The sequence below is a fragment of the Chroicocephalus ridibundus genome, chromosome 7, assembly GCF_963924245.1.
Source record: "Chroicocephalus ridibundus chromosome 7, bChrRid1.1, whole genome shotgun sequence".
Lineage (NCBI taxonomy): Eukaryota > Metazoa > Chordata > Aves > Charadriiformes > Laridae > Chroicocephalus > Chroicocephalus ridibundus.
In genome coordinates, this window is record NC_086290.1 from 22,011,223 (window position 1) to 22,038,218 (window position 26,996).

At 41.9% G+C, this 26,996-nt stretch overlaps 1 protein-coding gene across 2 annotated transcripts in view; it reads left to right on the forward strand.

Annotated features, from left to right (window-relative positions):
* Positions 1 to 26,996, forward strand: part of CERS6 (ceramide synthase 6) — a 134,815-nt gene that overhangs the window by 89,455 nt on the left and 18,364 nt on the right. For both annotated transcript variants that reach the window (XM_063341842.1, XM_063341843.1), the window contains 4 exons: positions 2,581 to 2,631; positions 6,789 to 6,881; positions 13,052 to 13,180; positions 20,085 to 20,191. In XM_063341842.1, coding sequence (XP_063197912.1) covers positions 2,581 to 2,631; positions 6,789 to 6,881; positions 13,052 to 13,180; positions 20,085 to 20,191 — 380 coding nt within the window. The remainder of the gene's footprint in view (positions 1 to 2,580; positions 2,632 to 6,788; positions 6,882 to 13,051; positions 13,181 to 20,084; positions 20,192 to 26,996) is intronic.

Sequence of the window (26,996 nt, forward strand, 5' to 3'; positions counted from 1 at the left end):
AAATCCTCCAGGGCAAGCATAACCAAAGTCCTCTGCTGCTGCAACTGTTAGAGTCAACTCAGAGATGCCAAGGCAAGTCAAGGGGAGAGAGAGGAAAGAGGGGTAAGAAGGTGCTGTAGGTGCCCTGCTGTCTTAGCCACTGTTGCGTACATAGGATCCATTAGGTTTCCAAACAGCTACTTGAAGTGTTTTGTTTGAAATGGCAGCGTGGCTTTCTGAGACTTACGTGGCTCAGAAGAGGCAGATGTTCTGCCATGTATTGGTCTTTGAGACTTAATGCATATATTACATTGTTTGTCAGTTTGTGGTGTCCTTTCAGGCTTTGTGGTTATGGGTTCCTCCAGTGAGGCCTATTTTATTTAGCATTCAGCATATTAATTGCACATAAACCTTCGTATCTGCAGCTCCTACAGCAGTCATACCTCTGAAGAAGCCTAAGATGTCATAATATTTGAAAGAGAAAAATGTGCATTTTTTGCTAGCACCTGTAATTTAGGTAGCAAAATAATTAGGTAGGAAGCATCTCTTACCTCTTGTTGAATCTGATATGAAAGACAGTTACAGCCTTTCAAACCTGGCTAAAACTATGAATTATCCTACAATATTTCGATGGGTCTAATTTTGGAAGCTGTCAGACAGAAATATTTTAGATTCTGTGTATTAGTAACACTTGCAGAGGGGCTGTGGCTGCTTCCAAAGACATTTTTTTTGTTGCATGAAATGAGAACTCAACTTAGCACAGTAACTACCGTGGAGATGTTCAAACAAATAAATCGCTTGCATGAAATAGTTATTCCTAATAGAGAGGAGGTGACGTTTGGATGGAGTTTCATCATTCTTACAGCATCCTTGTGAGAGGTATATCAGAAACTCTAGGAGGTCTGTTACCTTAAATGTTGATACACTGCTCAGGTTATTGCAAGAACTATTCCTTTCCATTTCAGGAGTGCTGCGGGTATGGCTGTGGAAGTTTTCGTTTATCTTCTTTTCCGTGTGAAAGACACATTCAAAAAACTAGGAGGGGCCTTTAGTAATCATATTACATCACTGTTAACCAACAAAGGCTATAAGGACCTTCTATAAGACAAATCACAATTAGAACTGAAGTATCAGTTGAGAATTGGGCTATAATTCTGACCAGCATTTATACTGTCTTTTGATATGGTACGAATCCTTCCTACCTGTAGAGACTCTATTAGCCTGATTCTCAACCTGGGACTTTAACGTTCTGCATAGTGTTCATTTTATTTGGTTTAGCGCTTACCCACTGTATTTTGGATGAGTTTGTTACTGTTTTGCCTGAGCTGAACTGCTCCACCTGATGGTGAAAACAAGAAAATGCCGTCTCCACCAATGAGGATTTATTTGAAAAAATGTAGTCTAGTGGAAGCACTTAATGCTGTACGGGTGGGGGTGTCTTAATCCAGGAGACCTACTAATAATATTCTTCCCCTTTATACTTGGATGTAGAGCAGTTAAGGTTATGTAAAGGAGCTGCGCAAAGATCTTGAATCCACAGTTTTCTTTCATGTTCCTAGTGAGATACCCAGTGGGTGGGTACTTGTACTGTAGACATGTGCTTCTCAAAGTCCAGATGCTGCCAGAACCAGAGATGCAGCTGTGCTTTGCAAGACGTGTATCTGAAAGGAGTTGTTCAAAAAGGGGAAAAGTGCACAAAAAAGGGAAGTGTGGCTGCTTGGTAGCTTGATTTGACCATGTTCTTATTACCCAATGTGGAAATACTTAATGGTTGAGTATGTTGAGTAGAAGAGCTTGCCCATATGGTGTTTTCTATCTTGACTCCGTTTAGTTGCGCAGAAAAGGAGGTAAAAACTAAAACCTCCGAAAGAAACAACCTGCTTATAAGAAAAGATTTAAAAGGCATTCTTGTGACATTGAAAGAGAAATAATCACATAAATCTTGTGCAGGCAGCAAAGAAACAGAAAGCATAACAGAGCTGCATGTCCCCAAGTCTTTTAGTTTGCCCAGCTTTTTGCAGCGCAAGAGGCTGTAGATGCATGCTACCATAAATTTGCTCTGGCATCTTTCATGTTGCCCTAAGATTTTAGAGAATTTTCCTATCATCTCTGGATGGTCATGTCTTCAGCCACGAAAGCAAAAGGTATGAATTTCTGTCTTGAGCGTATGTGGCTGGGATGAAGGATGGCTCCTGTATGAAAGGATGCTTATATATAAGAGAACACGCAAGGGACATTCTTTAAAATATTTGAGCACCGTAGGGCCAAGATTTCCCATGCTATTGAGAAGGTAATGTGAGATCTGAACACCTGAGCACAAGCTGATTTCGTTCAGCCTGCACTCCTGCAAAAGCTATTCATATAAGGTCATGGCGCACCAACTGAAAAAATACGTGAACAGGCAGTTTGCTGTAATTCATGCTGTGAAACTTTGAGGAATCTTCTTGTTGTATTCAGTTTTTATAGCCTCTAGCAAAAATTGCAAATTTTAACCTGTTCCTGTAGTTTTGTCCCTCACTTGTACTAACCATATGTACCTACATTGCCCAAAATTGTGTGTACAGACCTTTTTTTTTTTTTTTTCTTTTCTTTCTCTCTCAGACACCCTGGCTCTGGAATACCAGACAGTGCTGGAATGGGTATCCATATCAGGTAAAAGTTACAGTGCTGCCTAAAACCAAACATGACACCTCTGCAGAGTTCTGTGTTTATTATGGTGGAGCTTTGTGTGAATATGTTAATGTGGATGGGTTACTCGGCATTTCAGAACATTGCTAGATGCTCCCCATCTTGCTCGAATTCAAGATGGGAAAGACGAATACAGCTGTCAGACCTGTTTTGAGGTGAGGCACAGGATCTGAAAACAGATCTGGGAAACCTAACTGTGGAAGCAGACATTTGCAATGGCAGTAGAACGCTCATTTTTTACAAAGTTCTGAGGTTACTGAAAGTTTCAGCAAAGCCTCAGATCCAGTGGGTTGTGAAAAGCCAGTACAGTCCTCATGGTTGTTACACTGCATACAGGGTGAGACTTAATCCGTGGCAGTTGGTGTGTTCAAAGAGGGGACTAAAGAGAGAAGGTAGGTTTCTCCTTTAGGTACTTAAACAGGGACTATCCAGTCCTGGCCTCATGGAAGCTTACAATGAAAGAAGGTAAAATGAATGAGAGAACTGAGAATGGTTTCAAGTCTTTATTTTCAGCAATGTCTGTATTTTCACGGATTCAAAAAGCATCAGCCTTTCTCTCTCTTCAAGGTCAAATTATATTGCTTAACTTCAAAGAAAAGACTTAGGTCATTTCTCTCCTTTGCTAAGAAAAAGAATGCCACCATTAAATTAAAAATGCCCTTTCAGGTTGTGTCCTGCTGCATTCATTCCCTCTTTCAGTCCTCCAGAAAAATTTTGCTCAAGTTTGAGATTTGGTTTCCTTAAAACAGTCTTCAAGAGAACAGTAACAGTATATCTATTCCTTACAGCACTGCTAAGGTTTTAATTGGTTCCAAGAATATTTAATTCATAGGTCCAAGTTCTGGCCATCTTTCACAGCAGCACAGTTGCTTCAATGGCACGCAGGTGGTGCGGTAACACCAGAATTAACTGTAGCCCTACAACTCCGGAGACCATTCTCTGCCAGAGGAAGGAGCAGGACAAGTGAAAGGAGATGGGTAGAAATTTTATCTATCATTATCTGGTTGAACAGTGACTTCCAAAGTTTGCATACCTGAAGAGCTTTGTGAAACCTCTCCTATGCTTTCCATTAGTTTATGCCACTGGACGTAGTTGTTAAAGTACAGGATGTATTTAAACAGAGCAATCAACCTGCTCTAAAGAATGCAATGTGTTTTTCAGAAAAGATAACTCCTGAACTCCGCCTTGGCCGTACCTCTGCCTCGTTTTGCCTCCTTGTCTGATAGAAGTAACTTTCAACAGGGATGTTGTGAGGATCAATGAATTAATTAAATGCTCCCTTTTATTATTATTACTAATAACAATCAGGTGGCCCTTTCGAAGGAAAAGTATCATCATGTATATGGGCTAGGGAATGGATTTTGGAAGCCCTTTTGGGAAAGCTAAGAGCCGTTAAGGTTTCCTTAATACCTTTTGTATAACAGGAGGCAACAAGAGATTAAACTTGTGAAGTATAATTTTTCCTTTTGTTACAAATGTTACAGAGGTTACACATGTTTCAAATGTGACCTAGTAAGACAGTCTATTTTAATAGACTGTTACATAAATTAAAATTTTTTAATAAGTCTTGAGGATAATTTTTGGTAGCTTTTTTAATTAGTTTGAATTCTAATTGTAAACCTAAGCTTCTTTAAAATGCTGCTTCTTTTTTTTTTTTTTTCTTTTTTTTTTTAATTCAGCATCCAGGAGTCTCAATAGGTGTCACTGAGGCATTGTGCTAGCTGCTATCCAAATATAAGTGACACTGAATTCCAAAAGCTCCAGCAAAGAGTTTGCAATTTAAGGAGTCTAACCTGACTAGGACTTACTGCTTTATTTATTTTTTGCCCCCCTTTTTTTTTTTCTTAAGGCCAGGGAGGAAAAAAAACTACCAAACCTCATTGCCAGACTGAAAGCATGAAGAGTATTGTCTGAAAGACGCATGAATTCCCTGTGACAGTGAACAGCCCTGGACGGGCTGAACAGAACTGTGTTTAGGTTTGGATGCTACTGTTCTTGAAAGTTGTTTACCTGTTGGAAATAGTGAAGTGGAGATAGTTCAGCAAGAATGACCAGAAATCTTTATCTGAGAAAGGCTGAAGGAATTTGGTCATTTAGCCCCAGAAGAAATAATGACTTAAATTCCACCCAATGACTGGAGGATGAACTGAATAACGTTAAGGAAGCAGCAGAAGAAATTGAATGGGGGAAGTGTTGAATCTTCATCCCTCAGAGATTTTAGGAACAATCGTTTGTCAGAATTGATATGGCTGCAGTCACTGGTGCCTTTTAGTTCTGTTTTCTACTATTTTTGTGTTATTGCATGCGAGAAAAGATTTCCTTAGGGCATAAGACCATGAATTGTACTGGTTAAAGAACATGTATTTACCAGACTTATCAGAAGAACAAAGTAATTCAGAAAGTTATTTACAACTTTCAGAGGTTGGCGACTAAATTTACTATATCTAAAATCATGCTGCTAGTGGAGAGGGTCTGACAGAAAGCAAATCATCAAATGAAAGTCATTATCAAAGTCATTGTCTCAGAGAGAAAAATGTCTACTGGGTGCTAATCAGGATTTAGTACTGGGTTTTCAATTTGGTTTGTGGGGTTTTTTTTCTTAACTAGATCAAATTTTTAATCTCGTTTGCTACAAATCCTTTGTAAGTTACTCAACACAGCATTGCAGAAATCCAGCTGTACTTACTGTAGATACAGTCAAATGGATCATTTGGGTGACAACTCTACCCATAAGCACAGAATAGTCCCATTGAAGTTAAGTCTGTGGAGAACTGAAACTTAACATTTAAACTAAGTTAAACACGCACTACTGATCCTTTCATAGAGAGAAACCATATCTTTAGAATCCCCCTTTGTTATCATTATATATGGGTTTAGAAATACTAATGCTATTGTTAACAAAGCAGCTGATAGTCTTAATTGTTTTACTAGAAATTTTCCCCAGTGAGTTCTCTTGCAAGAATGAGTGTGATAGTCATGGTTCATTGCTAGCTCATGTTCTCTTCCCTTCTTTTAATCACACCTAATTAAAAGCTTATTGGCAGTCTCACTAAATCAGAAAAGGATTATATTGCCCAAGATATGGCTTTAAAAGAATGATTTTGAGTGTACACATTTTTCATAAAACATAAGCATATGTCTGTATTTAAGTAACCCACATGGAGCGTTCAGTGGGCACCTAAGGACTGTTTTTCAGCTGCGAAGAACTGGTCTGCAAAAGTCAGTGGGAATTGAAGGGGCAAATGAAATGTAAATAGCTTGTGTCCCGCTTGGGTGCATGGTTGTGCCAGTGCAAACTGCTCTAGAGATGGTTCATCTGCTCCCTCAGGAGATGCCCTCAGGAGCTTCTCCTGTGCCAGTGCCCCTCACTATCACTGTGATGGAAAACCTGACTATCAGGGAGGCACGATCCCATGGAAATTAGAGTAGCTCCTACGACTGGCTGTTAGGTTGGGAGCTAAGCAGCCTATGCGTGCTGCCAGTTACCCCAGGTTGGTTTTGGTTGTGCATAAATTCCTGTGTCTTGTTATTTTTTTTTCTTTTAAACATCAGTGTAACTACGCTGTATATCAAACAAGATACCTGGATAAATATATTTTATTTTCTTCTTTCCAGATGTTAACATTCCCAGAAAATTCTTTAAAAGTAGGCTTTTATATTAGAAAGAGCCCCATTTAAAGCTCACAACATTTTCATCATGAGCAGATGAGACTGTACGCTAGCATTACTTTTCTCTAATCTGCTGTAGCATTTTCCTTTTGCTGTGCTTTAAACCCACATTTCTGATGCACAGCAAGATGTTTGAAGTAATCTTTCAAAACAGACTTAGAAGTACTCAGAATTTAGTTTGTTCTAGGTTCTGAATGGACAACATCATAATTTTTTGGTATTACAATATTTGAATACTGTCAAGATTAAAACATAAGAGGAGGGCGGGTTGGGGAGCGTTATTTTTCCATAGCCATCAAAGTTTGAAAGAGACAGCCGTCATCGTTTTTCTTACACAGGATGCTTATGTATAATTCAGTAATCCCCCTGTGATTAAACCTGTCTCCTATAGATCTCAGCAGCCTGTAATGTCAGTTAGACTCTATTAACCTTTTCTCATCTCCATCTTTCAGCCACTGATGCCTGACCTTCATTATTACTACATAGTTGAATTGTCATTCTACTGGTCCTTAATGTTCTCTCAATTCATTGACATCAAAAGAAAGGTAAGAACAATGAGACTAAAAACACTGAAAGCTTTAAGCATGTATCTTTCTTGACTTGAGGAATACCTGTATTACCTGTGCAGTGAACTGGAAATACAGTTCTAATCACCACCTCTTGCAGATATTTGTCACTGAGAAACTGGTGTTGAAGCGCTTGTCTTACTCTGTTCCTTGTTACTGTGATGTGGGTTTTTTCTACACATGGGAAGAAGAGCCTGGGGTAATGATATACTCAAGCTGAAGTGGCATCAGCTGAGAAAACCTTCTGCGCTCATACAGTGACTTGAATGGAACTGAACACATAGGAGCTAGTAGATGTACTGTTTCTTCTAAGAGTTAAATGATGAATTTTCAATGACAGAGCAAGACTACCCCATAAATTCACATTATTACTTTGGTAAGATCCATGAGGGCTTTCAATTTATTCTACAAAGGGATGGTGAAAACAGGGATACATTTAATATTAAAAAGTGATGTTACATTTAATCTTACCTTTACAGTTATGAAATTTCAAGTAGCTGAGCATTGCTATTAAGGGGCTATTAATCAAGAAAATAAAACGGTGTCCAGATAAACCATTTTTCCAGTATCATTAGCAACCTGTTCCATATTCCTTCATCCAAGTTCTCTCCTCCAAGGAGAGTGCTAGTCCATAGCGGAACAGGCAGGATGACAGTCATTCTATAATAACAGTCCATTGAGGTATTCTTGCAGGGTGTTTTAATGTTAAAAATTATTTGTTTAAAATATTTGAAAGGATTTTGTAATGTTTTTGTATGCCTTCTTCTACTGTCATTTAATTAAATGATTTTAGGCTATGCTAATGGAAAAATCCGTGTTTACTAGAATTTTAGCAGGAGTATAGATCTGAAAAGAATAAATGAAGGATCCAGTATGTCCTGAATAAATTTATCTGCTATTTGGAACCACAGTGTCCTCCTGGGAGTTTTGTGTCAGAGCTACGTATGTAGAAAAACACACCTTTATTTGAATTTCCAAATTTTTCCAGAAGTGGAAATCTCAAGAAAACATCCACAAAGTTTAAATTCATATTGGAGGGTAATTTGTAAACAAAGCAACCAATTTAGGATGAATACATGTAAATCTCATGCTTACATTCTCTGTAGATGCTAAACAGTCTGTTAATCATGAGCTTGAAACGAGTACAACTTCACTGTTTCAGAAGACAGAGATGCAGAAAAACACTGCTCAACCGAGCTGGATGATAGTGGAGGGGAATTTAAATCAAGAGTAACATTGACTAACATATGTAAGCTGCAGGCGCCAGCAATACTGAATAGCCATTTGTCAATATAGCAACCAAAACTAAACCTCTGCAGCAAGGTTAAGAGAACTTCTTAGGTTGTTGCTGCAGAAATGTACTGTGTCTGCTCAGTCACCCTACATTCATATTCAGCCCTCTGCACTGTGCCATGGGTTATATTTCATTTTCTTTGGGTATCTCTTGGGGGAGAGGAAAATATAACAGCATTGCAATTGCAGCAGTACTGCAATTTTCCAGTACAATACAACTTTAAAGAATATTTAATTGATTCCTGACTAGTTGCTTTGCTCATATGAAAAGTAATTGGAGGCTACCTGCATCGCATCTGGGTTCAGCACTGAAGTACACCTCTGCAAAGGGGGATTGGGAGGGGCAGTAGCACCATTCTCATTTAATACATCTTGTGACCAAATCGTATTGTTTTTTCCGTCATGACTTGGAGAGTTTGCTGCCATTGGTGACAGAGACACCAGCTCTTGCAGCACCGTAATAATTCTCTTTTAAAGAACAGCTTTAGTTTAAAAAACGTGGAAACCTCTTAATGTACCCCGTATGCAACGTGTGAAACGGTGCCCATATGAAATAAGGCTTTAACTGGAAGAAGCAGGAAATTTGCCAGCTAATATCAGATGCCATTGTAAGACTTCATGACAGCTTATACAAAGCAGATTAACAGTTCTCAGCCTGAGAAACCTATTGATGTTTTCATGTTACAGTGAAAGGAATACTTTTATCTAAATCTTGGTTATCATCTTAGATACTTTAAATTCAGCAGTAGCTGTGTTGTAGTCTGGGATGATCAAAAGTGCCCTGGCAGCCTCGTGCGCTGCAGGGATTCAGCCAGCCGCTTTTACGTAGCAGGGTTTCTCTCAAGGTGAGGTGTGGTGGGTCTTCTCTGAAAGCACCAGCACTCGGCACTGGCCTAACTCCAGCGCTGGTCTTTTACTCGCTGTAGCTCAAGAGAAATGTACTTGCTGTTTTCCATCTCCGTTTTATTCTTCTCTAATAGCAAATTCATTACTTTAAAATTACTTCCAATTGGTTGCTGACTTCCAAATACCTGTTTATGCTTATTTAGGTGTTACAAATTCCACCAGATGATCATTGCGTGGCTGAAGAGGTGTGAGCAAACCATTTAGGCTGTTGCACATACCTACTATTGGTATTAAGGCAGGGAACTGAGTAGATTAACTTTTGCGGTTTTATAATTGCATGTTGTTTGCTTCATAAATATCTACTATGTTGCTGTAATCATGTTCTACCCTTAAAGGTCTTCATTTTCAAAGTCTGCAACCTAGTATGATTTGGATTTTTTATCATCTCTGTCCAGCTTCCCATACTGCTTTTTTGTAAAAATAGAATTAGATGAGGAGCTTTATTACTCTCACAAGCCCCTGATGAGTTTTAAAAGCAATGAGGCTCATTTATATGCTTTCTGGATACCTGAAGTACTGTTTGATAGAAAAACATTTGACCGGTGTATTTAGGGAATGTATAAAATTTCTGCTTGGTCAGTGTTTTAACAGGTGTGTAGATGATCTTGGAGACCTTTCTGTGTAGTCACACCTTTTACTTCCAAGCATTTGGCAATTCTTAGAGCGTCTGTGTTTTACTTTTTTAAAAAACGACAGTTCACTGATTCCCAGAACAAAGTAATGTGTATCTGCTAATTTTCTTGACTATTCCATTTTGATTCTAGAAAATTTATGCTATAATTCACTGAATCTGGATCCTAGATCTCTTTCTTCAAACTCAGTAAAGAAAAGAGTCATAGACCTGATTTATTTTGTTTCAGAGGAGAGGAATTTAGATGGTGTACATTTTGCAGGCCTTTACTAGAATTGTAATGGTTGAAACCTTTAGCTGGTGATGCTCCCCTTCCTTGTTGTAGCCCATTTCCAGAAGCTGGAGTGACTAATAAAGATGATGTTTTGCTCTTCAGTGGCACTAATGCTCCATAGACACTTGGCAGTTTAGCCAGTGAGTGTGTCCAGAGTGCTTGTCTACAAGTTGAGACCCATGGGGTTTCTCCATTTTCCGCCCTGTGTTCTTCCCACTCATGGTGTCAGGAGCAGGTTCTTTCTCCTATTCTTAGTCACATATTTTCATGACACAGGGACATGGTATCTTTCAGCAGTTACAGCCGGAGGCTACAAATCTGCTGTAGGTAAATGCATCTTGCACAAACATACATACCGTTTGAAATATATTTTAAAAAAGAAAAAGCCCATTCCTGTATAGCTACTCTTCTGCTGTGTATGGGTGAAAGTGCTTGAGTAAGCTGGGAACACAAGTACAGCTTGACATTATGGGCACTTGTACCATTAGTTCCTTTGTATTCATTACCCTTATCTATAACTAAAATCTAACAGGTAGCATCTTCAAAGCATAATTTTAATTACTGACGTAAAGAAATGTCATAAACAGGGAAGAGAGGACCAGAATAACAGAAGTAGTCTTCTTTATATCACTGCTAAACTACGTTTTTCTAAATTTTCAGTAGGTCAGTCCAGCATCTCCTTTTCAGAGCTGGCAGAGTCAGATAACTCTCTCTTTTAAGAAACGTTATCAGAGAAGGAGTTCCCTGGACAGCATTTCTGTAAGTAGACTCACGCAGAAGTGCAGAAGACTGCTGCCCAAGAGCATTAGGGCTGCTTAGGAATAATCCACATTGTCAGGAATGGCTTGAAGAGTTCCCAAGAGGGACTAGAAATCTTGTATTTGTAGAACATTAACGTGTCAGCTATAAAAACAGATGAGAATTTTCTACTTGGCATCTTCCCCAGTTTGCACTGCCTATGTGCTAACATAATTGCACTTAGAAGGAAAATGGAGAGTGCCATAGCATTTGCAGCTGAAGCGAGTAAAGAGCTAGGCTGCCGTATGGCCATAGGGCTGTGCTAGTAGCCGGGGAATCCCGGGGAATAAGGCAGGTGCTTTTCTGTTTTGATTATGGTATGGTGAAATGGTCCCCATGTGTGGTTTTGTAGTTACGGAAATTACTAAGATGCCTTACTCTTGCTTCCCCTTAAGACTCTTAGAAGGTGAAACAGCCTTTAATTCTCTTTTTGTTCAGTCTGCTTTAAGAAAATGGATTTAAAGCAATGGCTTGAAATGACTGCTGAATGTATTTGATTGTGCTGGGGACCAAATAACCTGGCTGAGAAATGTTGGGTGTATACCGAACAAGGATATGGTTCTCTGCTTTTAATCTTCTCTTTTCTGTCCCCTCTGCCCCTCCTCAGCTTTGTGTTGGAGATACTGGCAATGCCCATTGAAAACGAGAAATAGGACCTTGTAGCACCTCATAGCATTAAACATTAGGTGATAGGCTGGGAGGAGTTCCTGCCCCTATTCAGTGAGACTGCTCAAGCTGCAGGTTTTGCCATGGACTCCAGGTGTACATTGCAGTGAAGCCAAGCGCTGGTACTGGGAGGCAGCAGCACTGCAGGTCTTTAAAAGCAGTGGTGCCTGATATACGTGCCTGCTGCATTCCCAGAGAGAGGTATGGTGACACCGGGCAGTTACTCTTCCCAGTATTGGAGCGAAGGAGCAGTCAGCAGCTGCTTTTCTGGAGTTGACCCTGTGTCAGTGGGAGCCCACCGTCACTTTCTGCAGGGCCCTCCTGCCCGACACACGTACCTTCAGTCCCTTTGCAAACCAGGTGCTGCCTCTCTAAAGACTGCAGGGCCTCAGTGTCGGTTTCTCTGCTGTGGGCCACTCAGCTGAAGACTACCACAGCTCAGCCGGACTGGCTCACAAAAGCTGCCAGAAAGCCAAATGCCACCTCACAAGATGCTTGGCGAGCAGGCTGGCTGGAGGAGCCACCGCTTCTGACTGCCTGGATGTCTCCCTTCAGCCAGCCCTGCTGGAGAGACGCTGGATCCGCTGAGAGCTCTGGTAGTAACTTTGCACCCAGTGCATGGAGAAACTCCCCAGTCAAACCATGTCCGTGATCTTTTCTTCAGGGATTTGATATTGCTTTCTCAAAGCTGCGCAGGTAGTTCAGCAAACTCCAGCAAGACTTGGTGCCTTGTAGAGAAGAGTCTCATCTCTGCAGGTCCTGTTCTCTCAGTAAGCAGTCTGGGAGTCCAGGGCGGGCAGACAGGTCGTTCTCTCTTCTTTGCCTGCCCCTTGGCATGTACCTGGGAATGGGATGTTACAGGAGCTTCACTGATCCCGGTATTTTTCAATAGTAACAGATACTTGCTGGCCAAACAACTCACAGTTACTGATCTGGAGACCAGCTAACCTGCACCGTTTGGGAGGCAGCAGATTAAATCTGAGTAGGAAGAGCTGCACCAGCTCATTTGAAGACTTTTCTGACCCTGTTACAGTGTGAAGACAAAGCAGCTTCATAAAAACCAAACAAATAAAAAACCAGAACTGGGATTTGCAGCTCTGTGAAAGCTGTCAGTTGTGCTCGGCAGGTGACTGTTGATAACTCCCAGTGCGGTGGAAATGTATTTCCCGTTCCTTTGTAGCTCTGAACTCTTGTGAATGGTGCATTATTTTGCGTATTATATGTTGCTTGGCATATAAGAAATATAGTGTAATTTGATTTGTATGTACATATGCCTTTTCAAAGTAACTTCAGCCACAAATGCTTACTTCATGTGGTTAAATTACTATGAACTGAGAAGTGTAGATATTCCCTAACTTTCAGTAATCTTTTTGCATTTTGTTAATATACAGTGATTATTTTATTCAGTCTAAGTGAAATATATAGCAGAGTATTTAATGCACTTATGTAGTAGGATCTTTATGTAACATAACCATTATGCTGGGTTTAAAAAACATCCATCTGTTTTTGTATAAGAATACTGAATCTCGCTTTTTGGTTCATTGTTTTTTGTTTTCTTTCCCCTGCTTCTTGCTGCTCTAGGATTTTGGCATCATGTTTACACATCATATTGTAACAGTCACCCTGATAACCTTCTCATATGTAACCAATTTGACACGAGTGGGAACCTTGACCTTATGTCTCCACGATGCGGCTGATGTTGTCCTAGAGGTGAGATAATACGTGTATCATCAGTGTCTGTACATGGTATTCACTATTCTGAGAGCTAGCATGTCACTAGGTAGAATCTATTTGCTATTCAAAACAAGTATTTCTTAAGCACAGAGGCCAGTTCATGATGGTAATGGTGATTAATATAGTGTATTTCCTTGCTGAAATATATTACACTTGTAGCAGTGCACGTTTGTGACTTTAGGCTGTTTTGTCCCTTGATAAGTTGCTTGTACAGAGCAGAAACTGGTAATGCATTGCATGCCAGGGAGGGTTACACACAGATTTTTAATATGATGTGGTAAAGTTAAAAGCTCAGAGTTGCAAAATCTGGAAAGTGGTGACTGTGTGGGACAGAAGCTCCTGGTTCTTGGCCCCTCTGAAGTGATGTGGGGGGCGAGAACCCTGTCTCCGAAGGAATCAAGGTGTCATGGTGTGATTCTGCTGTGCTCTGCTGCGCAGAGGGTGCTGAACAACTTAATGGCTGTTCTGTGCATGGGCAGTGAGCTGACCTCTGGTCCCCAGGCTTTTCCAGGTTCCTGTGCCTCTGCATACAGATGCCAGTATTAAACAGTTGGCTTTGGAGAAGAATGGATGATTGAAGTTCTTTTAAGTCAAGATGGTCTGTAACTTCCATAGCAGAAATTTAGAGATCTTGTCATCCTGTATCGGCATCAGTTTTAAACAGCTCTGGGTGATGCTGGGATTGGGCTGTCTGTGAACTCTGCATCGGCATCGAAACAAAGTTAAGAACTATTTTGTCTGAAATTATTTTTTACTAAAGTAGTTGTAGGGATCCTGTTATGCAAGAATATAGTCTTACTGTGTGAGTCACCCATTGCAGAATCAAAATCCTGCCATTCTGATTCATTAGTGCTGTAAATCTGTTTTTATTTTTTAATCTTTTTTTAATCTAGAAGACACAACTGCCCGAGATAGAAAACAAGGGACAATCTGAATTTCTCCTGTTAGAAATAATTATATCTTTACAAGTTTATTTTTCTGTTTTAGCAATGTGTGTAGATGCATTCTGCTAGCTGTGGTATCACCCAAACTTTCTTCATTCCTCTTTTCTTGCCAGCAGGCACATGTACCTGCCAGTGTTCATTCCAGATCAGACCAGTGCCCGTGGAACTATAAACCCACTGGAGAGTAGCTGTAATAGGCTAGCTAAAACCTTACCTTGAACACAGTGAGATACATATTTTTTTCTCAATTCCTCTGTTCATTCACTGGCTAAGACAAAGAAAAATTCCTGGTATTTTCACATGACTTGCAGACATTCAGCAAATACACTTCCTCATAAGACACATACTTTAGTTGTCTTTCTAGTCAATTTTTTCAGTCTGTCCTTACTGAAAATACTAAAGCCAGTCTAAAGTGTAAGAAAGAGAATCACAGCTCCTGAGAAGCATTTACTAGGAGGGCCATTACAACTCACTCAACAGACTTTTTTTCGTTGATTTACATGACATGAAGCCTGCTGGCAAAAGCTGGGGTATACCTGTCTCAAAGAGGGGAAAGGATCTTTGTACAGTAGTTAGCAGGGCTCATTGAAAGAGCTTTAAACTAGATTTGAAGGGAGAAAGGGATAAAACCAGGCTCGCTAGAGATAAGCCTGGGGGCGGCATGCCAGTGTTTGAGGGATGGTGTGCTAGTGAGGTCCTTTCGTCTGCTGCCTCAGTGGAGGTAGGGCATGGAGATCCATGCAGCAGCAAACATGCAATGGTTATTGATATGTTAGAAACCACAGAAGCACTCGAGAATGGTCATGCAGAAATTAGGGCTTCTCCCCCTGAAAAGGTCACGGGATCAATAGCACACCTGAAGTGCATCTACACCATCGTACGCAGCATGGGCAACAAACAGGAGGCGCTGGAAGCCATTGTGCAGCAGGAAAACTATTATACAGTTGCTATCACAGAAACATGGTGAGATGACTCACATAACTGGAATGCCGTGTTGGATAGCTATAAACTCTTCAGAAGAGATAGATAGGCAAGCAAATAGGTGGGGTAGCCCTATATGTTCAGGAGTGTTTTGATTGTCTAGAGCTTAATGATGGTGACGATAGGGTTGAATGTTCATGGGTAAGAATCAGGGGGAAGGCCAACAAGGCAGAAATCATGGTGGGAGTCTAGTGGGAGGCCACCCAACCAGGATGAAGAGGCAGATGAAATATTCTATAAGCAGATGGGAGAAGTCTCACAATCGCTAGCCTTTGTTCTTGTGGGGGACTTCAACTTATCAGATGTCTGCTGGAAATACAATACAGCAGAGAGGAAACAGTCTAGGAGGTTCCTGGAGTATGTGGAAGATAACTTCCCGACACGGATGGTGAGTGAACCAACTAGGGAAGGTGCCCTGCTGGACCTGTTGTTTGTGAACAGAGAAGGACTTGTGGGTGATGTGACGGTTGGAGGCTGACCTGGGCATAGCGACCACAAAATAAGAGTTTCTGATTCTTGGAGAAGTAAGGAGGGGGGTCAGCAGAACTGCCACCTTGGACTTCCGGAGGGCAGACTTTGACCTATTTAGGAGCCTGGTTGACAGAGTCCCTTGGGAGGCATTCCTGAAGGACAAAGGAGTCCAGGAGGGCTGGACATTCTTCAAGAAGGAAATCTTAAAGGGGCAGGAACAGGCTGTCTCCATATGCCAAAAGATGAGCCGGCGGGGAAGAAGACCAGCCTGGCTGAACCAAGAGCTTTGGCTGGGACTCAGGAAAAAAAGGAGAGCTTATGACATTTGGAAGAAGGGGCAGGCAACTCAGGAGGACTACAAGGAGATCGTGATGTTATGCATGGAGAAAATTTCTCCATGTTATGCATGGAGAAAATCTAGCCCAGCTAGAACTTAATCTGGCTACTGCTGTAAAAGACAATAAAAAATGTTTCTATAAATACATTAACAACAAAAGGAGGACTAAGGAGAATCTCCATCCTTTACTGGATGTGGAAGGAAGCATAGTGACCAAGGATGAAGAAAAGGCTGAGGTACTTAATGCCTTCTTTGCCTCAGTCTTTAATAGCAAGACCAGTTGTTCTCTGGGTACCCAGCCCTCTGAGCTAGAAGACAGGGACGAGGAGCAGACTGAAGCCCCCATAATCCAAGGGGAAATGGTTAGTGACCTGCTAGAGTACTTAGATGCACACAAGTCTATGGGGCTGGATGGGATCCACCCAAGGATACTAAGGGAGCTGGCGGAAGTGCTTACCAAGATACTTTCCATCATTTACCAGCAGTCCTGGCTAAGCCGGGAGGTCCCAGTTGACTGGAGGATGGCAAATGTGGTGCCCACCTACAAGAAGGGACAGAAGGAGGATCTGGGGAACTACAGGCCAGTCAGTCTGACCTCAGTGCCAGGGAAGGTTATGGAGCAGATCATCTTGAGTGCCGTCATGTGGCATGTACAGGACAACCAGGTGATCAGGCCCAGTCAGCATGGGTTTATGAAAAGCAGGCTCTGCTTGACTAACCTGATCTCTTTCTATGACAAGGTGACCCCTGACCTGTTTAGTGGATGAAGGAAAGGCTGTGGATGTAGTAAAGCCTTTGACACTGCTTCCCACGGCATTGTTCTGGAGATATTGGCTGCTCATGTCTTAGATGGGCCTACTCTTTGATGGGTGAAAAACTGGCTAGATGGCCAGGCCCAAAGAGTTGTGGTGAATAGAGTTAAATCCAGTTGGTGGCTGGTGACAAGTGGGGTTCCCCAGGGCTCAGTGTTGGGGCCAGTTCTGTTTAATATCTTTATCAATGATCTGGGTGAGGGGATCGAGTGCACCCTTAGTAAGTTTGCAGACAACACCAAGTTGGGTGGGAGTGTCAATCTGCTTGAGGGTAGGAAGGCTCTACAGAGGGATTTGGACAGGCTGGATCAATGGGCTAAGGCCAATTTTATGAGGTTCAACAAGGACAAGTGGGTCCTGCGCTTGGATCACAACAATCCCATGAAACGCTGCAGGCTTGGAGAAGCGTGGCTGAAAGCTGTCTGGTGGAAAAGGACCTGGGGTTGGTGGTTGACTGACAGCTGAATATGAGCCAGCAGTGTGCCCAGGTGTCCAGGATGGCCAGTGGCGTCCACTACAAATAGTATGGCCAGCAGTGCTAGGGAAGTGATTGTCCTGCTCTACTCAGCACTGCTGAGGCTTCACCTCGAGTATTGTGTTCAGTTTTGGGCCCCTCACTGCAAAAAAGACATTGAGGTGCTGGAGCATGTCCAAAGGAGGGCAGCAAAGCTGGTGAAGGGTCTAGAGCACAAGTCTTATAAGGAGCATCTGGGGGAACTGGCGTTGTTTAGCCTGGAGAAAAGGAAGCTGAGGGGAGACCTTATCGCTCTCTACAACTACCTGAAAGGAGGTTGTAGTGAGGTGGTGGTTGGTCACTTCTCCCAAGCAACAAGCAATAGGATAAGAGGAAATGGCCTTACATTGCGCCAGGGGAGGTGTAGATTGGATATAAGGAAAAATTTCTACCAATATATACCATGTTCTGCAATGAGAATAGCAAAAATGTTGCATTCCAACTTTCCACTGGACATGTTTCATTATGAAATGGTAGGTGGAAAGAGTCTAGTGGCCTCTGGAAATAGCTTTTCATTTTTATAAATACATCTTATGTAAAACAGGTCAGGTGCACAACTGACCCATCATGGCCTGGGTTAGTTCATCATAGGTCTCAAGGCATCTGCAGGTACAGAAGAGTCTTTGCAAGATTTTCAGGAATACATAGCTGTTCTTTTAGGTCTGAGTGAAAGTTTTCTTAGATGCTTAAAGCTGCCTAGCCACAGCAGGACAGACCCAATGTAGAGTTATTTGCTTGCCTAGGAAGCCATTACATTAGCTTAAGCTGAAATCTAGGCTACTGAGAGACAACTTTCAGAATCTCAGCTAAGTTTTTTAAGGGGTCTTGGTTATCATTGCATTGCAGTACAGCTTGTGGGTTAGAAACACTGTAACCTAACCTCCTGAAGCACTTAAAATCCCAGCTATTTTGGGATCTTCAGACCCGAAGGACACTTCAGACAAATGGATACTTCAGACCAAGGCAAATAGCTGGGCTGTAAAATAAATGGATTTAAATAGACTAGCAAGAGTATCTGGAAGAGCTGTGTTATTCAGTTGTAGTCATGCCTTTTAAGCTTTGAAAATCGTGTTGTATTGTCTTAGGTGGCCCAATTCCATCCAACAACATACTCTTTCCCTTTTTTTGTAGTCCTTCTTTATCAATATCATTTGTAGATTTGTTATTTGAGAACTGATGACCCAACAGCTGTACTGTTTTTGAGAAATGGTGTGATACTACTACAAGTTGCTATAGCAATACCAACTCCACACACTATGAAACCAGCTTTTTAGACTGCCACCATGGAAATACATCCAAAATTCCTGTCTAAACTTTCTGTCACCTGAAGATCAACCTGTTAGTAACTCTTCTGCTTTGCATGTTGGCACCGAAGTGTTCTCTTTTCCTTAAACCAGACTGTTAGTTCAGACTGCTAGGAAACTCATTTGTGTCCACTCTAGAATGTAGTGCTGATTCAGAAGGGTTATGTTTGCAGCACTGGTGGCTTTCTTCATATTTTGTGAGCTTCCTAACTTGTTTTCTGTTAGTGATGATATCCTTTATATTCAGATTTTGAGTGGAAACATTGCAGATGTTATGTAATGTCCAAAAGTGCAGATTGGTTTTGGCACCCGGATTGTCTGACGTGAGCATTGGGCACTTCCAGGTTCAGTGTGTTCGTACGAACAAAAATCAGACAGAATGCAAGAATGCCTCTCACCATCTTAGACAATTCTCTGGTTTGAATTCTGCACTCAGAATAGTGTTCTACATGTATAGTTGTGGTAATTTTGCTCTGTCTTAGCCCTCTGGAAAGTCTGCACAAGTAAGCATCTTCTCAATATGGGAGCTGGATATAGGCCCCCTCAGAGGGGGCTTTTAAAGGGTTCCCAGTGACTTAAGTGGACACTAAATCAGGCTCTTCATGTACTTCATTGTGCAGTGACTCTCTGGATACATTTGACAGAAAGCATAAAGAAAGACTGTCCCTGTCTTGAATCAGATGTTTTAAAATAAGTAACTGCTTACACCCGTGAATGCTGTGGAAGCAGCTTAAAACAAGCTTGATTGTATATGCTGTTTTCTTCAGGGAGAGGAGTGTGAAGAAAATTCAGGGAAGATGAGTGTTTTAATGAGCTGTGTGAGTGAAGCGTAATTGGTAGACTCCTTCACTGAGGAGGAGTCGGAAGACTGCATGAAGGCAAATGAGAGAAGCATGTGAAAATAGGCATAGGGCAACAAGTTGGAAAGCAAAACTTGGAAGGGGAAGAGAGCCTTGGAAGAAGATTTGAAGGGGAGTGGTATAATCTTAGAGGTAGAAACTGTTCTGTATAGGTAAGAAAGGAGGAAGAGATGCTGTAGGAGAACATAGGTTATGGGGCACAATAGATGAATTGAGCCTAAGTTCATATATAGCAACACTAGAAGGTCCGAGCACATAGGGCAGGTAGAAGATGGATGGGTGCTGAAAATGCAATTGGACCATACTGGAAAGGTGAGAGACAAGTAGGTAAAGAGGTTGGGGACAAGGACAACATAAACACAATGGAGTTCAATAAAAGAGTTTTGTGAATCTGAAATTGTAGGATTTCAAAAAGGAAATTGAATGGGGAAGGAAGAAAAAGGAGATATACTGTGGTTTTACGCAGTCCGGATTTTTTTCTGAGAAGACGTTTTCCACCTGCATGGTAGAAAGAAGTTACGAGGTCACTGTGAGTTGGCCCAATGAAAATGTTATTGATTTCATAAAAATTTGATTTCTTCTTCTTACAGCTTATACACTATACAAGAGAACCCAGTTGTCCTCACAGGAGTAAACAGATATTTCTTTCTTTTACAGGCTGCCAAAATGGCAAACTATTGCAAGTGTCAAAAACTGAGTGACCTTCTGTTCCTTACATTTGCCATTGTCTTCATTGTCAGTAGGCTTGGCATATATCCCTTATGGTGAGTAAGCATATAATTTTCCTCAAATGCTAAGCATCAAACAAGCTTGGAAATAACTATGTTGTAACTGAACGTGATTCATAGACATTACTGTTCCCCAAAGCACCAAGGAGCACCAAACATAACCAGGTGCTGAAATAGCCGATTTGCTAGAGTGCCATTGTTTACTGTGTGCCAGACAAGAAACATATGGGCCTTCTGCTGGTTTTAAGGTAGAAGTGGGTTGGAGACTACATAGCTTCAGGTTAGCAGTTGGTTGCCTGTGTTGGCAAGAAGTTAGAGGATAAATAAAGTATGAGTCGCTGAAGACACTGACCAGAGGTTAAGCTTGAAGCTAGGATCTTCTAATTAGCTTTCAGCGCACCCTTTATGAACATGTTCAGCTTAAAGAAAAACACAGTGAGATAAGGAAAGTCTGGCCCGCTGAAATCAGTACAAGGATGTTATTATCATGCAGATTGCAATACTGCAGGCTACTCCTTTTCCACCCCTCCTTTGAACGCCAGAGGGGTCCTGGGGGAGCTGTGTAATACATACATCTATAAGGTAGTTATACAGGTGTTACTGTAATCTCACCTCTTTCCAGACTAAGGCAGCTGCTTGCATGTGCACATACTCTCTCTTCTAGGTACACACACATGCATGCACACATAGGTGTTCAATTTTTTTGCTACGGTCTTCAACATACAGAAGGTGGCTGGCTAGTTAGGAAATACACTGATGCACTTCAGTGTAGAAACCCATTCATGTTTCTCTCTAACCTGTGCCCTGTATATGAGGAGGGCTGGGAGAAGGCGTTGGCCTCACTCTTTTGTGTTCTGTATCCTTCCTTTCTCTCGTATGAACAGAACTAACCCGAATCTCTGTATCCCGATGAGGGTAAGAGGTGTCTGTCATTGCATCAGAAGATAACAGTGACGGTTTTGCTTTTGGGAAGCACCAAGGTTGACAGAAATGTTACCCTTTGCAGAGGTTTATTTAGAGAGATTACCACCAAGCTCCTTATTTAAGCATGCAGAGGATTTACAGATGCCAATATCAACCTCCCTGCCACAGTTTCCTTTCAAATCCTCTATAATGATGTCTCTTCGGGGTTTTGTTAGTGCAAACAGGATAAGACCAAGGTGCCCTTAGGGAGCTGTGTCATCAGCTCTGCTTAACAGTACAATGTAGAAGTCTCATTTAGCATTTAATGACTACAAAGATAATGTGATAATGCCTGGTCCCTGCTCCGCTGTGAGCTGGTGAAGGACCATGACAAAAGCAGAAAATGGATAGACACACAAGCTGTGTGTTTAAAAATGCTTTTTTTTTTCCCCAAGGAGCAATTGTTTGTTTCTTAAACAGTTTTGCTTCCCTTTCCTCAGTCCTTCCTTAAAGCTAATTTGGCCACTCACTGAATTTCTGTAAATGAAGTAAGCTAATTTTTCTGCTTGCATGATCTCAGATAGGAAAAAATGGTGGCACTCCTGCTTGTAGGATTTCGTCTGCCTGTTGCATTCTGGTTTATATTGAGAAATGGAGGGAGGACCCAATTTCACCAGTGCAGTTCTGTCACTGGAGACTGCAGCACATGACGCTGCTTCAGGGAAGGCTCAGTCAGATGACGACTGGATGGGTTCACAACGGGGAAGTCATACTTGACCAACCCGGTAACCTTTCTATGATGAAATGGCTGGTTTGGTAGATGAGGAGAGAGCAGTGGATATAGTCTACATTGACTTCAAGTAAGGCTTTTGACTTCCTCCCAGAAGATCCTGAGAGAGAAGTTGATAATGTATGGGCTAGATGAGCAAACAGTGAGGTAGATTGAAAACTGGCTGAGCAGCCAGACCCAGAGGGTGGTGATTGGTGTTATGAAGTCTAGTTGGGGGACAATAACTGGTGGTGTACCCCAGGGGTCAGTACTGATTCCAGTCCCATTCAACATCTTCATTAATGGTCTGGATGATGTAGCAGAGTGCATCATCAGCAAGTTTGCTCATGTTTCAACCTGATACAGCAGAGGGTTGTGCTGCCACCCACAGGGAAGGAACCTCAACAGGCTGTGTCAACATTTCTGTTGTCACAGAAATGTGCCAGCAAGAACCTTATGAAGTTCAGCAAAGGGAAGTGTAAAATCCTGCACCAGTGTATGCTGGGGGCTGACCAGCTGGAAAGCAGCTTTGCATAAAAGGAACTGGGGATCCTAGTGGACACCAAGTTGAACACGAGCCAGCAATGTGCCCTTGTGACAAAGAAGGCTAATGGTATCCTGGGGCTGCAATAGGAGAGGTGTTGCAAGCAGGTTGAGGAAGGTGATCCTTCCCTTCTACTCGGCACTGATGAGGCCACACCTGGAATACCGTTTCCAGTTCTGGCCTCCCCAGTACCTGAGAGATACAAAGCTACTGGAGACAGTCCAGCAAAGGATCACTGAGATTGATTAAGGAACCGGAGCACCTTTCACATGAGGAAAGGCTGAGAAAGGTGGGCCTGTTTAGCATAGAGAAGAGAAAGCTCAGGACACATATTATCAATATACATAAATATATGAAAGGAGAGCATAAAGAAGATTGAGCCAGGCTCATTTCAGTGGTGCCCATGGCCAGGACCAGAGGCAATGAATATGAACTGAAACACAGAAGGTTCCATCTGAACATCAGGAAAGGCATTTACACTGTGAGGGTGACTAAGCACTGGCACAGGTTGCCCAGAGACCTCATGTAGTCTCTTTCCTTGGAAATACTCAATAGCTGTATGGATATGGTCCTGGGCAGCTTGCTACAGGGGACCCAGGTTGAGAAGGGTGGTTGGACAGAATAACGTCCAGAGGTCCCTTCCACACTCAGCCATTCTGTGATTCTGTCAGCTGCCTTATGTGTTTAGCTGTGACTCCAGCTTTTAAAGCTCACTCTGTATTATTTGACATGGTGAAGAAGTAACTGCTGACTTGAATTTTTTTGTTATTCAAACACAAACTTTATTAGATCACTGCTATGTGCTTGCCTTGCTGAATAGTCAACAGAGAGCAGATTAATCTTGTCCAGAGTGCACAATTTTGAAGGAGGTCATTAGTCTTCACACATTTAACTACAACCAGCTGCCCAATATGCTTTTTCTCTTGAGACATCTGAAAATCAGCAAGGTCAAGATTTTCCCATCCTTTACATCCTTACTATGGTAGTCAAGTTTTGGAAAGTCCAGACTTTCAACCTGAAGTGTTTAAAAAAATACTGCGTGTTTATAACTGGAACTGAAGCTCAGAAAATGGAGGTTCATGCTGTCTCAAGTGATTTCTGTGAAGTGTTGCAGCCAAGTGTCACAGTGTGCAGGAAGCCCTCACTAGGGCTAGACAAATTATAAATTAAAGATTGAGATGGCTAGTAGGAATCAGACATCATCGAACTGAAGTCTGTGTAAGTGTCCCTAATACATACCTCACGCTGACTGGCAGAGTCCTGGAAGAGATCACCAGCACAGTGAAATGGTATCTAGCAAGTGTCGAAACTTGAGCCCTGCTTTATAGCTGTGGCATTTTGTGCTGGTGTTCTGGATGTGCCCATCTGTTCCCATATGTGTTAGGTGAGAGCGGCGCTACCGTGACACTTTAGATTGAACCGTGTCTGAATCCTGCTCTATAGAGTAGCACTGGTCCAGTGTGCTGAAAGCAGGTAAAAATCAAAGCGAGTAGGTCTGGGGAACAGAGAAGAGGAAGAGGGCTGCACGGTAGCTTCTGTTGTTGATGTCAGCTCCCTTGGTAATGAATATTGGGCTAATGAGGGCTGTAGGTTACAGCCGTGGGTGAGGTTTGCTGCTGGGATGGAAAGATCAGCATAGACTCTTGAAGACCATGAAGGCGGAGGGGCTGTGTATTGTGGGAATTCAGCAGCCGACAGTGTGCTGTCTGCTCCCGTGTCACAGATAGAGTGGTTACACTGGCAATCACTCTGCCTCTCCTCTCCCTAATCAATGAAAGAACACATTTATTTATTTGTATATGCAGATTGTTCAGTGTGGTGTATATGATCTTTGATTTTTAAGACCATCTTATTTCCAGACCAAAGCCTTGACATGCGTACTCCTAACGGTTACCCTTACGTACACCTATAATCACAGAGCCCAGAAGCAGTTTCATAGTTGTCATGTGGGCATTGTGTGTGGGAGTCAGGGTTAGCACGGATGAAGCATGGGACGCATGAGCTTGTCTCTGCCGAATCCTTTTTCTCTTATGGAGCAGCAGTTCTATGTCTTCACACCCATTAGCTTGGATGTCAGCAGAGATGAGTCATTGGAGCGGCAGCAGGCCAGGAAGCATAGTTTTGCTCTCCTTTGCTGAATATTCAAAATAGAAAAATTTGGTGCCTGATTAATATTACATAAATATGCAAATTTTTCTAGCATAAAAACTGAGAGGTATAAAATTGGTGTGTGTGTAATGTAAAAGGAAGACTGTAATTTATAAGAAAACTTCCCCCACAGGAAGACGAATACCCAAGACAGGCTTCCAGAGACGTCGTGCTGGCGTGCTGTTGTGCTCCAGCTTTGCACAAGTGCCATTTAATTTTGCATAAAGGTGCTAATAAAGAATTCAGAATGTATCAAATGCTGTTGTTTGAAGGTTGTTCAGCAGCGGGGCTAAGACAAAAGAAACTGGCAATTAGGTATATATTTAGCAGTCTTTCTGCAGGCATCTGGAGTTCATTTCAGCAATAATTCAAAAACCCCAGGACACTTTCTGCCTCCTGCTGCTAAGTGAATGTAGGAGTAAAGCTGCTATTTTCACTGACAAGACATTTTGCTTGTGAAATTCTCTCACTTGCGCATAATCACTGTTCTAGCAAATTACAACATAAAACACAGCTCTCCATGAGTCAGGGGGAACATGATGCCCTCTCAGATGATACAGGATTGTAGGGAGAACGAGAGCAATCTCACACCAAAGAATTGATATAAATTATGTGAGCCCTTGGCTAGTCTAATCAGGCTGCTCAAAGCAGTTACCTCAAGCCTTTCTTTATTTCAATAAGCCTTGTAACTCCTCTTCCCTAGGCTTCAAATGCTTGGTTTTTTTGCTATAGTTACATAGACATAGTCTTCTCTCTGATGATAAAGGAATGATTTGCTTTTTGCTGTTATTTTGGTTTTCTTTCAATGTCCAGGAAGGGAAACTCCATGGGATTGTAATATTTATTAATAATTTTTTGAGGTCTGCAGATGGCAAACAGGTGTCTTCCGTTCCAGGAGACGTGAGTGAAGAAGGTGATGCACTGCATTTTCCAGTCTTTCTTTGCTCATTGCTAGCTGCAGACTTCATGTTCTAAGAACTGTGAAACTCCTCAAGTCTGGGCTGTACTGGAGACCCAAGACGACTCGCTTACTTTGCTTATTCTTGTGGAATACATACTTTTTTTTGCAGGGCAGTTTGAATAAATCTCCTAATGCGGTGAAGAGTTTAGTATCTGAAACTGGTTTCAGGAAGTGAACCTGAACCAGGGTATTTCCAAGAGCTTCAGTGGAAGAAAGATGGTTGGTGTGGAGGGAGATAGAACGTTACTAAACCTGTTCATCATTTTAAAAGATAGCTTGTGGTAACTGCAAGTAAAGGTATAACTTTGTGGTTTGAAAGAAGGAGAAGGCTCCCAGGAAAGCTAGGTTGATGTTTACCAGGTGAAGGCACCAAGCTGAGTAAATTCAGGTTCTCTCAGGTGCTCTGACTAGTAGTAGTATGCACTTGTTTTTCACTACTTTTGATTATTTTTATAATCAGTTTTATTGTATGAGAGGTAGAACACGGTGGGCTTCCGGGTAGTGGTGCTGTCAAAAGGCAAGGAAGCAGGGAAACGGCATTGGCATTCATGTGACCTGTGAGGTCTCAGCATGCTCATATTACATGGATGCACTGACAAATGTAAAGCAGCAGCTTAATTGTACAAATGTAGATGAAAGCCTGATTTAAGCTGATTATGGATGACACAGGTCGTGTTCTGCATGTGCTGTCCCCCAAATTCTCATCTAGGCAAATTTGGTATAATCCAAGTAGTCTGTATGCCTTCCTGTCATGGCTATCTTCAGACGCTGTCGGTGCCTGGACTACCGTACCACGTTAAAAACTGTGACAGACAGTCAGCCACTTCAGTTGGTATAGTCTTGTTCAGTGTTGGTAGGTATGTCCTAACGGGATATTCCATTTCTGAGTCTGTTTGGAAAGGTTCTGTCAAAAAAAAAGATGGCAAAAATAATACTTACTGTTACAACTCAAGGCTGTTTCACGTGCGTGTCTTCTCATCAACTGCAATGTACTGTTGCTAAATGTGATTTTTAGGCCAACAAACCCTATATAAGCGTGGGTCTGCCAGTCCTCAGACGAACAACTTTGTTCCTTGTTAATCTTTCATTTATAAAGCTGATGAGAGTACACGCAGTCTGGCTTATGGCTGATTTCTCATTGCGTTTTCATGGCAATGAGTGTCTCCATGAACCAGACAAGCATGGCATGATCCTTGCTGAGTTAAAATTAACTTCTGTTCGCCATGGTGTGCTGCAATGCACCTTAGTTACTTATTACCAGTCTTTCTCTCATCTCTGCATGACTGGCTGAATAGCTCTTCCTGAGTCTCATCACTGGTTGAACAATAGCGTGGGATAGAGCCATGCTGTTAATGCACACACTGGGTCTCGCTATCCAGCATTGCCAGCCTGCACTGTTCTCTCTCCTTTCCTTTATCCTGGAATCAGCTTCTCTCTGCAGGGGTAGCACAGAGCCCTCATGAGTAGCAGATGCTGCAAATATTTGCTGAACCTCTCTTTTTCCTAGCTTTGTTCT